Source organism: Carcharhinus amblyrhynchos, chromosome 23, assembly GCF_965287045.1.
Source record: "Carcharhinus amblyrhynchos chromosome 23, sCarAmb.v2.hapA, whole genome shotgun sequence".
NCBI lineage: Eukaryota > Metazoa > Chordata > Chondrichthyes > Carcharhiniformes > Carcharhinidae > Carcharhinus > Carcharhinus amblyrhynchos.
The window spans coordinates 41,447,520-41,462,124 of record NC_137346.1 but is presented as its reverse complement, the minus strand read 5'-3'; the positions used below and the strand labels follow the sequence as shown (position 1 = coordinate 41,462,124).

At 45.1% G+C, this 14,605-nt stretch overlaps 1 protein-coding gene across 8 annotated transcripts in view; it reads left to right on the top strand.

Annotated features, from left to right (window-relative positions):
• The window catches only part of srrm3 (serine/arginine repetitive matrix 3), a 705,551-nt gene that overhangs the window by 629,958 nt on the left and 60,988 nt on the right, over nucleotides 1-14,605 (top strand). For all 8 annotated transcript variants that reach the window (XR_013889297.1, XM_080210887.1, XM_080210883.1 and 5 more), the window contains 4 exons: nucleotides 556-585; nucleotides 5,763-5,831; nucleotides 8,941-8,976; nucleotides 10,377-10,427. Coding sequence is in view for 7 of the 8 variants with exons in the window: in XM_080210887.1 (XP_080067013.1) it covers nucleotides 556-585; nucleotides 5,763-5,831; nucleotides 8,941-8,976; nucleotides 10,377-10,427 (186 nt within the window). In the remaining variant the exon portion in view is untranslated. The remainder of the gene's footprint in view (nucleotides 1-555; nucleotides 586-5,762; nucleotides 5,832-8,940; nucleotides 8,977-10,376; nucleotides 10,428-14,605) is intronic.

The following is a 14,605-nucleotide window of genomic DNA, read 5'->3' as shown; positions in this document are numbered from 1 at the left end:
CAACTCCCGGAACACCTCCCCCCATGTGTGCATGTCAGGAAGAAATGTCTCAGTGTACCTTACCAAGGCTGCTTGCTGCATATCTTTAGGGATCTGCTCACCTGTAAACTGGAATATGAGACAGCAGTGGGCGGCACGGTGGCACAGTGGTTAGCACTGCTGCCTCACAGCGCCATGGACCTGGGTTTGGTTCCCGCTTGGGTCACTGTCTGTGCAGAGTCTGCATGTTCTCCCCGTGTCCATGTGGGTTTCCTCTGGGTGCTCCGGTTTCCTCCCACTGTCTGAAAGACATGTTGGTTAGGTGCGTTGGCCATGCTAAATTCTCCCTCACTGTGTACCTGAACAGGAGTCTGGGGATTGGGGGATTTTCACAGCAACTTCATTGCATTGTTAATGTAAGTCTGCTTGTGATACTAATAAACAGGTTTCATGTTTTAGAGGTTTGATACTTTTTTTGTTCTATAGGTGCTTTAGGAACTGAAGCTTAGGTTTCTTTTTTTTTCTAATGAATGTTGCTCATCTATTTTACTGCATTCTCACATTGTTAATTGCAAGCAAAAAGAGGAAGCCTGGATCAGAGAGAAGGTAAGGCTGAAGCAAGGAAGTCATATACTGCAAATTGCAAGAGGAGACATTGTCCCATTTAAAGGTCTGAATAGGCAAATGGTTAAATCTCTTTGTTGCGGCTTGTTGCTTATTTTTGCCTCAAAAATGTTCATGTTTTAAAAGACTGAAAGGGTTGCATTTAAATTTCAAAAACTTTCTTTGTTAAACAATTAAATGGAACCACCATTAGAAATGGGGAGGTGATGGCCTAGTGGTATTATTGCTAGACTATTAATCCAGAAACTCAGCTCATGTTCTGGGGGACCAGAGTTCGAATCCTGCCAAGGCAGGTGGTGAAATTTGAATTCAATAAAAAATATCTGGAATTAAGAATCTACTGATGACCATGAAAACATTGACGATTGCCGGGAAAAACCCATCCGGTTCATTCATATCCTTTAGGGAAGGCAGTCTGCTGTCCTTACCCAGTCTGGCTGACACGTGACTCCAGCAATATGTGGTTAACTCTCAACTGCCCTCTGGCAGCTAGGGATGGGCGATAAATGCTGATGTTGAGATGCCGGCGTTGGACTGGGGTAAACACAGTAAGCAGTCTGACAACACCAGGTTTAAGTCCAACCGGTTTAGAAGAATGAGGGGAGATCTCATTGAGACATATAAGATGATGAATGGGATGGATAGGATAGAGGTGGAGAGACTCTTCCCGCTCAGAAAGGATAGTAGGACTAGGGGGCACAGCCTCAAGATAAAGTGGGGGCGGTTTAGAACGGAGTTGAGGAAGAACTTCTTCACTCAAAGGGTGGTGAATCTCTGGAATTCTCTGCCCGTTGAAGTGGTGGAGGCTGCCTCGCTAAATATATTTAAGACGTGGGTTGATGGGTTTTTGATAAGCGAGGGGATTAAGGGTTATGGGGAGAGGGCGGGAATGTGGAACTGAGCCACGACAGATCAGCCATGATCTTATTGATTGGCGGGGCAGGCTGGAGGGGCTAGATGGCCTACTCCTGCTCCTATTTCTTATGTTCTTATGTTTGTCCCTTCATCAGGCGAATGGAGAGTTCTGGCCTCAGACAGAGCATATAACAGCACAGACAGTAAACTGTTATATGCTCTGTCTGATGCCAGAACTCTCCATTCGCCTGACGAAGGAGCAAACCCCGAAAGCTAGTGAGTTTACTATCAAATAAATCGGCTGGACTGAAACCTGCTGTTATCAGACTTTTTACAATAAATGCTGGCCAGCCAATGACGTCCGTGTCCCACGAAGGAAAAGAAGAAAATGCTGGACTGCGGGGGTGTACTAATTAGAATTTTGTTCTACAGACGACCACGCTGCCCATATAAATTTTGTACCACAAACCAATTTTGGAAGCCAAAAAGTCTCAAATAAGTCATATTGGATTCATTCAAAATGATTTCTCATCATTCCAAAACTGGCCCTTTCCATTTGGATTCACAGGGAATGAAGTGTGTGCATGTGTCCCTCCTGGTTGGTAGACCGATCAGTTGTGGAGTGGACAGTATTGTCTCCCTTGCAGCGTGCGAGAGGATGTCGCTGTATCCATTCCTTGTGTAAAACTGGGGGAGGTAGGAGGACTATGCCCTTGGTCCTCTGGTGGTCTGTGTACATCCTGAGAGAGTAGGATCAGGTGATAAGCTTGAACATCAAATTTGATGCAGAGATGAATAATTGCCTTAAATGTCAAAAGTATACCAACAAAAAACACACAATAATACCACAGACGTCAGGCACTTTTGAGAAATCATGTCATGTATTTTTAAAGCCCAACAGCCTAAGTAGATCAATTAAAAGGGATACTGTCTCTTCAAAATGTAGTTATATTATCTTCAATATTATTAAAGATTTTTATGTAAAAACTGGTCATGACAAAGGAAAAAATTTGAGGGTCTGGTTGGTATTTCAATGTGTTTCCTTTCACAACTGGTGTCCATTTGATTTCCTCAGTGTTGAGTTGCCCTTTTTATATCCAGTGACAACAAGTGAGGAGGTTTTCTCATTTTGAACTTGATAACGTGGACCCAACGTGCAATAACATATCAATCTGAGCCAACCCATTCCCTGTGGCTCACATCTTCCACCTGCCAATGTACCTACCTGCCACGCTACCCACCTATTCACCTACCACCCTCCCCCACCTATCCACGCACCATCCTACCCACCCACTTACCTGCTGCTGCCACCTCATCCACCTGCCATCCTGCACACCTGGCACCCTACCCACTCACCCCACTTACCTCACCCACCTACCCACTCTTTGAACATCACCTATTCACATTGGACATTTAAACTCAGTGCCATAAAAAGGGGCTACGTCTTTTCCTCGCTCTGACACTGCAGCGCTGCGATGGAATTTTCTGCAAGATTCCGTGCTCCACCTTTCTTGAGGAGCCAGGTTTCAGAAGAGCCGGCAAGGAATGTGTAGCAGCATCTAGGCATGAAAATATTTGAGCTAAATAGCATCTGACGATGATTGCTGCTTTGCAGAAAGTTATGGGTGGGATTAAGTCCACAAGCTACCAAGCATTCCACAGCGGCAGGAGACGTTGGCCAGCAGTGGGATCTTGTGGTCCTGCCATTGAACGCACCACTCACCACTGTGAAACCCGTGGTGAGGGTGTGCCGTCGGCAGGACTGGAAGATCCCCCGGCATGAACTGGGGGATTCCCCCGATACGATCGAAAATGCTAAAAATTGCCCTTAGTGTCCTGAGGTGCGGAGGTTAGACGGTTTAGTGGGTGAGTTATGGGGGTAGGGTCTGGGTGGGATTGTGGTCAGTTCAGACTCAATGGGCTGAATGGCCTCTTTCTGTACAGTAGGGTTTCTATGATTCAATCTGACCCATGCCTTAGAGTTCAGTACACCTTTGCTGGCTGAATGAGCCCAGGATATTCTGCAGCCAGAGCATGAATGGAGGTATCTAATCAGGTAATTGTAGCAGAGTTTAATGTGTCCCGCCAGCGAATGGGCTTGGAGCTCAGAAACACAGGATGTGCAGCGTTAACTACAACAGGCCCCACCCACATCAGGCGTTCACATCCATCTTCTAGCCGAGGTGGGCAACCTGTCAGCCACGTGATCACTGTTGGACATGAGAGGGGTGCTTTTTGAAGGTGGGAGGGAGCAGGGGGCACGAGGGGGTTCACCTTTCCATGAATGGAGGTTGGGGGGTGGGCGTTCCAGGGGTGGGGTGGGGGGGTGCATTCCAGCAGCAGTGCCTCCTTACTGCATCGCTGGTGTGAGAGGGACATAGCACTGCCATTCTCACACGCCAAAAGGTTGAGCGTCAGTTGAACATAGTGGTTCCCTCAGGCTTGGTAGCATCAACAGAAAGGGTGGAGACTGTATGGGTGAACAAAGTGAAATTTAATGCCAAACATTCAAAACAAAATGATGACCTACCTGCACTGCTGCCTGTGTTCACCTATGCCCACTGAGTGCCTATGATTTCCTGGGACAGCACTGCCTACTGTGGGTCATCAGCTGTGAAGTGCTCACCAGTTGAGTGACCCAGAAGCCTGTCTACTTAGTGATCCCACTGAGATGCGAGTATCTGTACTGGTGCCGGACATGGGTGACAGCTGTGACACCTCTTCACCGGTGGGGTTGGAGAAGTTGGACGTGGGTGACACAGTAGCACAGTGGTGGGCGACACGGTAGCGCAGTGGTTAGCACTGCTGCTTCACAGCTCCAGGGTCCTGGGTTTGATTCCAGGCTCGGGTCGCTGTCTGTGTGGAGTTTGCACATTCTCCTCGTGTCTGCGTGGGGTTTTTCCGGGTGCTCCGGTTTCCTTCCACAGTCCAAAGATGTGCGTGTTAGGCTGATTGGCCGTGCTAAGAAATTGCCCCTTAGTGTCCAGGGATGTGGAGGTTAGAGGGATTAGTGGGTATAATATGTAGGGATGTAGGGGTAGGGCCTGGGTGGGATTGTGTTCGATGCAGACTCGATGGGCCGAAGGGCCTCTTTCTGCACTGTAGGGTTCTATGTTCTAAGTCACCCTTTGAACAGCTAGAGTCTGGTGGGTTTGGGGGTGCAAGGCTGTTCCAGCCTGTTCTGCTGGTCAATCTGCAAGAGGAGGGGGCATGGCATCAGTGCACTACAGGGGATACGGAGGGAACTTGAGGAATGACACAATGTGATGAGAATTCTCACGTTTTTCTGCTGCTCCCACTTCACCAGCAGCACGGGCACCTTATTCCTCCTCCCTGGCCAGCTCAAGAACTCGCTCCTCAAATTATGTGAGGTTCTGAGCTCAGGCATGACTCTAGGCTGCTTGTTGTGCTTGAGTTTGTCCTGCAATGCCACAGAGAGGGAGAGGGTAGGTGATGGTGATGAGGTGTGGCAGGCATGGGGCTTGGGTGGGAGCTGGAGTGTGAGGAGCATAGCAGCTTCTTATGAGCCGGAGAGAGGATCCTGGTGCCTGGTATTGGCAAAGGCCGAGGTAGCTGAGTGAGGAAGGGTTGGGGGTGCGAGGGAGTCCAGTGGGAGACTCGGTGTGGTTCAATTGACTGAACAAAGAAGATCGTTCATCGTCTTCCGACACTGCTGGCCTGTCCTCTTCCAGAGTGCGCTTGCACTGACCAGGGCTTGCCATCCTGCTGGAAGGCAGGAGTAGGGGTAGAGTGTGTCCCGCCTCTCTTCTACTTCATCCAGTGGTCTAGTAAGGGCCAAAAATGCTCGTGCTACTTTCCTGCCTGCCATCTGCTGCAGCTGTTGTGGAACAAGTGCTGCTGGGTCGCCATTTATATCGAGCTCCCCAGCAATTGCAGTGGTTAAGTTGGTGTGGGACGGGTGACTCAGACAGAATATGCTGCATAAGTTGTGTGAAACTCGTGAGCATTTAAATTATTACTAATGAGGCATAATATTCGATCTAAAATCGCGCCTGTGCATTGGCGGAAATCACTCCATTTTTCGCACCAAAATCAACACTTTGCCATTTATTTGTAAAATTTCGCCTCAAGTTACATTTACCTGCTAAAAAATACTCTGAAGATACTCGATGCCTCAGCAGTCTTAAGAGTTTGTGTACCACCCTGTGTTCCAAGTAAATTTACAGTGTCCGTATGATATTTTCCAATTGGATTTTTCCTGCGCTATTTGGAATTTGAAGTGTTTTAAGGCTGGGGGGGGCGTGCTAATCATTGTATTGTAAATGTGTTATTTTTCCCCCTAGCTGCGAAAGTTCCTCATCGTCACGGAAAGAGAGAAAGAAGAAGAGTGGGAAGAAACACAAGAGAGACAGGTGGAGTTGCTTGCTTCTTGTATGGTGACATCTCTCTCCACTCTTAATGGAAAATCACTCAGGCTATAGGCTGCAAATGCAGAAAACCATCCTGATCTGACCCACAAACACCTATCTGAATAACGTTGCTGAAAGGATGCATACTGCTTTAAGGTTTTAATGCCATTTTTGATTGCAGTCCATGGTATTCGTTTTAATATTTCTCTCCTGAGAAAATGAGACAGCCGTTCCTTGCCAGTTTGATGTGCCAGGGCACAACTCCCCTGCCACTTCTCGGTTAATGCACCTCTTTTTCTGCTGAATTTCACCAGGAAAGTGGTTCCATCATTTTAGAGTCAAATGTTGACACAGGAATGTAACTGTCTAAGAACCTTCAGGGAAACTGCCTGACACCACTCAGACTTGGCACCACATGCAGTATATCTGCAATGTGCCTTGTAGTCCAGTCAGTTTGCTGGATACCCTGCACAATTAAACTCACGGCAGTTTTTGAAAAAATATTTTGAGGAACAGGTGCTCTCGAATGAAACAAAGGTATATTAGCAGCAGGAATAGTGTTCCTTCAGCGTGTGTGAGCTTGACTGTGCCAACTCCTCTTGGCGCAGTTAGAGTGTGATTTGCAATCAGGAAGTGTAACAGGAGTCTTACTCTCTGTAAACATCACACAACACCTACCAAAAGAAACCACGGCTTTACCTGTGCCTTCCCACAACCTTGAAACCATTTAATCATTAGATAAAGTACTTAATTAAATCAGCATTGTGTTGCTTTTTAAACTCAAAATCTTTGTCATAGAATTCTTTGGACCTGGCTCTTTTCAATGAGTAACTCTTGCTACTAAAGCCTCTTAAATAAAATTAAGCTGTCACAATGATCTGTATATTATTTAACATTCTTCAAAAAATATTTCGAACGTGATTGCTTATTGTATTGTCTGGAAATGATTACAGGGCACAGCAGTGCAAATTAACAGAATATGCTTGCAGAATACCCAATGACTTGAGCAGTTTCTGATAAATATTGATGTATTTTGTACTCTCTGAGCTAGTTAGTGAAAAAGACAAATGAGCTTCCCCGACTTTATGCTCACTCTGACTTCTTTAGCTAGCGATAAGTGAATGGAGGAAAGTCCACCTCCACAGCTTCTCGTATCAATTACCAGACTAAGCAATCCCAGCGAGCCAACTCCAGATTGGTATCAATGCCAACATTTTTGAAATGTTACAAAATATGGAATACGTAAGAATCACTCAAACTATCAACCCCAAATGATCCAGAGGCCGTAAATGATTACCATTATTTTACAGAAACAGAAAAAGTTGGGAAAAGTTAGAAGGTCTAACTGCATCTGTGGAGAGAGAATGGAGTTAATGTTTCAAGTCTGGATGACTCCCCAGAGCTCTGATAAAGAGTCATCCAGCCTTAGGACAATTAGAATCCCTACAGTGCAGAAGGAAGCCATTGAGTCCATTAAGTCTGCGCTGATTCTCCAAAAGAGCACCTTACCCAGGACCACTCCTGCACCCTGTCCCCATAACCCCATGCATTAACCATGGCCAATCCACCTAACCTGTACATCTTTGGACAATGGGAGGAAATCAAAGCACCCAGAGGAAACCCGTATAGATATGGGGAGAACATGCAACTTCCACATAGACAGTGACCCAAGGCCGAAGTTGAACCTGAATTCCTGGCGTTGTGAAGCAGCAGTATTAACCATTGTGCCACCATGTGTCCCATTGCTCTGTTCTCTCTCCTTAGATGTTGTTTGCCCTGTTGAGATTTTTCAGAGTTTTCTGTTTTGTTTCAGACTCCAACATCCGCAGTATTTCATTTTGACCATTATTATCCAGTTAGTCTCGCACTGTTTGAAATTAATGGGTCAACACTGCCGGTCAGGAATTCTATCACCAGGCATGTTTGATATCCTTTGTCATTCTGATTTGTTATATACAAATTGTGCAGTTGACACTAAATGGGGGAACATGACATTTCTTTCATTTTCAATGTCTGGTTTGAGCAGTTTGACCCTTTCCTCCATGGAATTTCGATAGGATATCAAGTGGTCTGACCATATATGGAACACGAATGCTCCAGCAAAAGCCACATCTCTGAAACTGGCAAGTTTGGTGGTTGGTGCAGAATTATTCACATTCTGAGTAGAGATGACTTCCAGAATAAGATAGGTGCACAAAGGTGAATTACTTTTCTAGGCCATGGCATAGAAGTTTAGAAATTCCAGGAGAGAGTGTAGATGTGGCCAGTCAAACCTGGACAGAGCTTTTTCTCTGTGCTTCTACTTAGTCGATAGGAAAATGGCAGGTTATCTGCATCCCAGATCCTCGTTCTCTTCAAAAGGCAGAAGGGAAGGCCCCAAAGCCTAACAATGAAAATTCCTTTCTTATTTTGAAATGAAACTCTCCCTCAGGTAGTACCTCAAAGCAAGGAGGGCACTTGCCATGGAGTCCATGCCATGGTAAGATCATGCACACAGAGCCTGTGACTGTGAGGAGGAGTGCTGCAGCTACCACGTGATTCTGGCTCTCACTACCTGTCGGAGATACAAGGACAAATTTGTAGGGTGTTTGACTGGCCATATTACCAACACACCGTCAAATCCTGGAGTGGGTCCTGAACCCATTGTACCACAAGACCTCCCTTGAAATGAAACATTCATTTAAGTAATCTTGTTATGTGGCATCCTCCAGGTTTCTATTGAAGATGGTTCTTTGAGTGATCATAGTGCATTGTGCTAGAGGTGACATCAATCAAAACCTGCATTTACTCATTTCAATGGGTGGCACAATGTTTAGCACTACTGCCTTATAGTGCCAGGGACCCAGGTTCGATTCATGGCTTCGGTCACTGTGTGGAGTCTGCATGCTCTCCCTGTGTTTGCGTGGGTTGCCTCCAGATGCTCCAGTTTCCTCCCATATTCTGAAAGATGTGCTGGTTAGGTGCATTGGCCATGCTAAATCCTCCGACAGTCTACCCGTACAGGCCAGAGTGTGGCCACTGGGGGATTTTCACAGTAACTACAATGCAATGTTAATGTAAGCCTACTTGTAACATTAATAAATAAACTTTTACTTTTTCTCATCTTGTCCAGGTCTGATTCAGGTTCCAGAAAAAAGAGGAGGCATAGGTAAGCATGCTAAATCACCCGATACTGTTGTAAAATATCCGTTCAGTGCCTATTGCTATTGTTCACGCAACCGCTCCATTCCTCAGGATCATATTTTCATTGAGAAATAGATACCAACTTTGAGTATTCCATAACTTTCCTAAATCCAAAATCACACTCTGGGCTGGTGGGTGAGTCTGAAGCTTTTGTTGCTGCTGAAATTTATTGAAACTTTATCACCAACGCATCCATATCCGGAGATGGCAAAATTAATGGGGGAAAAAGTGGACACTTTTAAAAATACTAACATGGGACGGGATTCTCCAGCCACACTCGCCTCGAAACCAGAGAACCCTGCCCAAGGTCAGCGGACCTTTACATTATCTGCGCCCTCGCCTACACAATAGCCTTTGATGTGACATGTTCTCAAAAGTCTCTGGGAATTTAAGCACAGTACATCCACTAGTTCCCCTCTATCCACGATAAAGAACTCCAATAAATTGGGTGTACATGATTTTCCTTTCACAAAACCATGTTGACTCTGCCTGACTACCTCGAATTTATCCAAGTGCCCTGCTAGGATGTCTTTAACAACAGCTTCTAACTAGTGTGTTCAACTCCCACTTCATGACTTGATGAGCATGAAAGATACATCCATTAAACGGCCAAACAGGTTGCTCATCAGCCTGTAAATCCTTTCAATATGGCAAGTGGTAAGAATGAGAGAGTTTCCTGGGCAGCCTTACTACAACAGGCAATGGCAAACCATTGAAATACTTTGCCAGGCATATTCATGGACCACTTGCCAGTGTCCTGTTAGGGCATGGTACTTGCAGAAGGATTCTCAACCCAGTTCCTAGCTTATGTAGATACCAAGAGTCTGCTTTGCCACCGGTCCGTCTCACGGGACTGAAAGATGCCAGAAATTGAGAGTTTAAGGGTGGGATTATCCGCTCACCCCGAAACCAGGAAATCCCACCCGAGGCCAACAGACCTTTCCATGGTTCACCCCTCGCTCGCTATGATTCCTGTGCAGGCAGAATGGGAAAATTCACCCCTATGTGTGTGCTGTAAGGGGTGATCATAAATGTAATATTATCGCATTGTTAGGAAACTGTAGGAGAGTTTAACAATGGGTCCATGGGATCGATTGCCCTGCGACCTAGAAATACTTGAGGTTGACATTTAGAGCAAATTGTAGCAAAATATTCCATTCTCCAAAATTAGCATTCTTCAACATGACAAGTACATGAATTAATTAGAAAAATACACTTTACTGGAAAAAAATCCATCTGCTTAATGAATTAATTAATGATTTAATGGACATGAAGAGTATTAAGGAGCATGGAGGCAGGTCTGCAGCGTAAAGCATTCCTGGGCAATTCTACATTTTGCCTCATTTGTATTCATTTGCCTTGTAGGTCTACAACTCCTAAAAGTAAACGCAAAGACAGGAACAAACAAAGAAAGCGGTGAGTTGAATTAATTGTGCAATTGCAGTGACATTGATTTAAAACTTTCAGCAATGTGTGTATGTTCATACAAACACAAGACTCTAATCTGGTGATGAATATAAATTGGTCAACTCAGAAATTCAGCACGTGAACAGGGGCTTAATCTGAGCAACAGAAGTTAAACGCATACCAGGGCTGGGTTCACTAATCTCAAGCTACAGACCGTCACAATTCTTTCACTATCTAGATAATGTTCCCCTACTCTTAATCATGTTAATCACCTCCATTATATCACACCTTAAAGATTTATCGCAGCGTGTTCTCATCATTTAACCTTTTCAATCCTGGTGTTATTCTGCTACATATCATCCAAGCTTAATATATCCTATATACGGAGTGATGCCCACAAGTGTATTCACTGTTCTATTTACTTGTCACCCTCCCCCCACCACTGTGTCCTCATGCTGCTTTCCGTCTTTCATTTTGAGTTCCAATCATATCAATAACATCAAAGAATCCAGACTGGTTAATAAAAGTCATAGAACCCTACAGTGCGAAAAGAGGCCCTTCGGCCCATTGAGTCTGCACCGAACACAATCCCACCCAGGCCCTACCCCCATATCCCAACATATCCCTCTAACCTACGCATCCCTGGACACGAAGGGGCAATTTCTTAGCATGGCCAATCAACCTAACCCTCACATCTTTGGACTGTGGGAGGAAACCGGAGCACCCGGAGGAAACCCACGCAGACACGAGGAGAACGTGCAAACTCCACACAGACAGTGACCCGAGCCGGGAATTGAACCCAGGGTCCCTGGAGCTGTGAGGCAGCAGTGCTAACCACTGTGCTACCGTGCCGCCCGTACAACATTTTGTTAAAAGATGTGGAATAAAAATCCAGAATTGGGCCTTGCGACCCTAGCTGTCAACAACAGACAACACGGTGGCACGGTGGTTAGTATTGCTGCCTAACTCTCTGGTGAGACAGTTACACAATCACCTGGAATGTGGTGTGAGAGAAGCAGTGGGAAGCACAGTTCTATGAGAAGACCCTGCTCAGATTGGACAAATGCGCCACAACATTGCTTTTAATCTCCACATCTTTGCTCAGTGTCAGGTCAATTTTCTCCACATACTGGTGCACAACAAGCAGCGTGAAGGTACCTGTGTACGTCAGAAAATCACCGGAGTAGGGGCCGGAATTCTCCAACCTCACCTGCAGTTGGGATTCTCCAGTCCCGCTGCTGTGAGTAGAGTTTTGGCTGGGCGTCAGATCCTCCGTTTTTGCTGGCAGCGGTGGACGATCATGTGCGACATTCCGACTATAATCTTAATTTTTTTCAAGGCGAAGACGGTATATAAACATGGACCAAACATTTTGAAAGATTTTGGTGGCCAGTGAGCTGCTGCCTAATTTCACATGTTCAATTTTTACTGATCTCTACTGACCAAAATCAGACTGAAACTCTGAGAAGTAGCACAGAATCTGAGTTTGTTACACAAGTGAGACCTTGCTTCGTGCAAATGTTTAGCAACATCACATTAGGAACAGGATGAGACCATCTCAGTCCTCTGGGCCTCTAAATGACTCATCTGTTCTCCACCCCATTTTCCTACTTTTCCTCCATGCACTTTGATACCCTTACGGAGTGAAAACCAGCACCGACTGTCCAGGCACCCTTTTGGGTAAGAGCATTCCAAATCTCTACTATCCACTGTGTGAAAAGAATTGCATCCTAATTTCGCTTCTGAATGGTCTAGCCCTGTAGAGACAAGACAGAGGGCAAACTGAACTTGTTTCCTTTCACCAACTGTCCATAGGCAGCAGGTGTTATGACTTATTTTTAAAGTATGCTGTGGTCTGATTTTCCAAACCTTTGGTTTGTGTGATCCAATTTATTATTAACACACAGCAAACTTGCGCTATGATTAACTCAGAAGTTTAGTTAATTCATGAATAAAACCTGAGAGAAGGAATGTTAACCATGCCACACACCCGCACACATGCACACAGACACCACACACACACCCGCTGCGCGCACACATACACAGACAGACACCCGCTGCGCGCACACATACACAGACAGACACCACACACACACCCGCTGCGCGCACACATACACAGACACACACACACACCCATGCACATGCACACACACACACGTACACACCCCTGTGCGCGCGCACGCACACACACACACACACACATACACACACACTCCTTGCGAGCGCACACACACACACACACCCCCACACACATACACCCACACACCCGTGCGCATACACACACACACGTATACACCCCTGCGTGGACACGCACACACACACACTCATACCCGCATGCATGCACGCATAAAAGCATTTGCGCACACACACAAACAATAAGGTGGCGTAGAAAAAGCAATGTTTTACAACTATGGATTGAAATAGTACAAGAACCACAGAAGTAGATATTCGTTTACATGATTATTAGGACATTATTCACATAGGAGCTTGAGTTCAGCTGGCTGAAGACTGCAGTTGAAGAGTTCATTTTACAGTTGTTGCTGATTCTGTAAGGTGACGTTGGTACGCAGAGACTGGGAGAGTTCTGTAGGTGATGGGAGGAAATCTTCCAGCAGAGACAGGTTTAGAAGAGCAGACCGTTGTTCAGCCTGGAGTCCTGCTTCTTGGTGTTTACTGGTTCGGTGTTAAACAGCAGACTGAGGGTTCCTCGGTTCTCAAAGGAATATGGAGGTTTCAACATTGTTACTCGAGTCATTTAATCGTCTTTCTCCATGGCGATTTGAAAAACTGGCTTTGATTTCAGGGCTGATAATGTCCTAGCCATTCAGTTTTGAAAGTGTTACCATCAATATTGATGGTCTTGTGTCATTAAGTCATTGTCTAGGCAGACCTTCTCGTTCCACTAGAGGGATAAGCTTATCAAGATGCAAATGATTTGCAATTTCCCTCAGTGGGCTTTGAAGTGGACCTGGACTGTTCCAGGTATGAGATGGGTCTGTTAACAGCTCTACCAATATAACGAGTTTCAGTTTGCAAGTCCGTTGATTTTACATTTATGATGTCCTTACAATAGATGTGAGATTCCACAACGAGAGGAGGGTTTTCTGTTTTTGTAATTCCTGTTGGTAGTGCCCAGAGTAATGGGTCAATCCTATGGTCATATATCTTGTGGCAGCCATCTTTTTGGTTCAGCAGAAAATCTTAAATATAGCAAAAAGAATAAAGTTTTGGTACATATACTTTTGGATTTATTTTTATGTCATATTGACACAGCACAAATGAGAAGCTTCAGGTGAGATCTCTCCCAGTGCAGGGGTTTAATATACGGATGAAAAGCTGTGCTTGCTTCCCTTGTTTTATTGTGGTGTTAACAAACAAGGTACTGGTAGTTCTTTGCTGATAGAACTATTGTTTATACTAGACTAGGTATAATTTTAAGGCAGCTTCATCAATTGATAATCTTGGCAACCAAAGTGATTGGAGATAGAAATGTACAGAGGAAAATAATGCAATCCAAGATCATAGAATCATAGAACCCTACCGTGCAGAAAGAGGCCCTTCAACCCATCGAGTCTGCACTGACCACAATCCCACCCAGTCCCCACCCCCATATCCCCACACATTTTTACCCACTAAATCCCTCTAACCCAAGCATCCAAGTACACTAAGGGGCAATTTTAACATGGCCAATCAACCTAACCTGCACAACTTTGGACTGTGGGAGGAAACCAGAGCACCCGGAGGAAACGCACGCAGACACGAGGAGAATGTGCAAATCCCATACAGACAGTGACCCGAGCCGAGAATCGAACCCAGGCCCCTGGAGCTGTGAAGCAGCAGTGCTAACCACTGTGCTATTGTGTCGCCCAGTTATTTTGTGCTCCAGAACTCATGTGAGAATTACATTAGGAATAATAATTGCAATAACAAGTACATAACAAAATAAATGCAATTTATGCTACAGTGCTCTTAAAGTCTGGTTAAACACCATTTGGAGTATTACATTCACTTCTTGGCACAGGACTTCATTTAGATTTATTAACCTTGGAGGATGTGTAACGCTAATTTATCAGAATGATACTCGGACTGAAGTGATTAAATTATCAGAATCGTTGGCATGTAGGTTATTAACGGATGATGTAATGGAGATGCTTAAGGTTATTAAATGTTTCATAGGATACAACTCC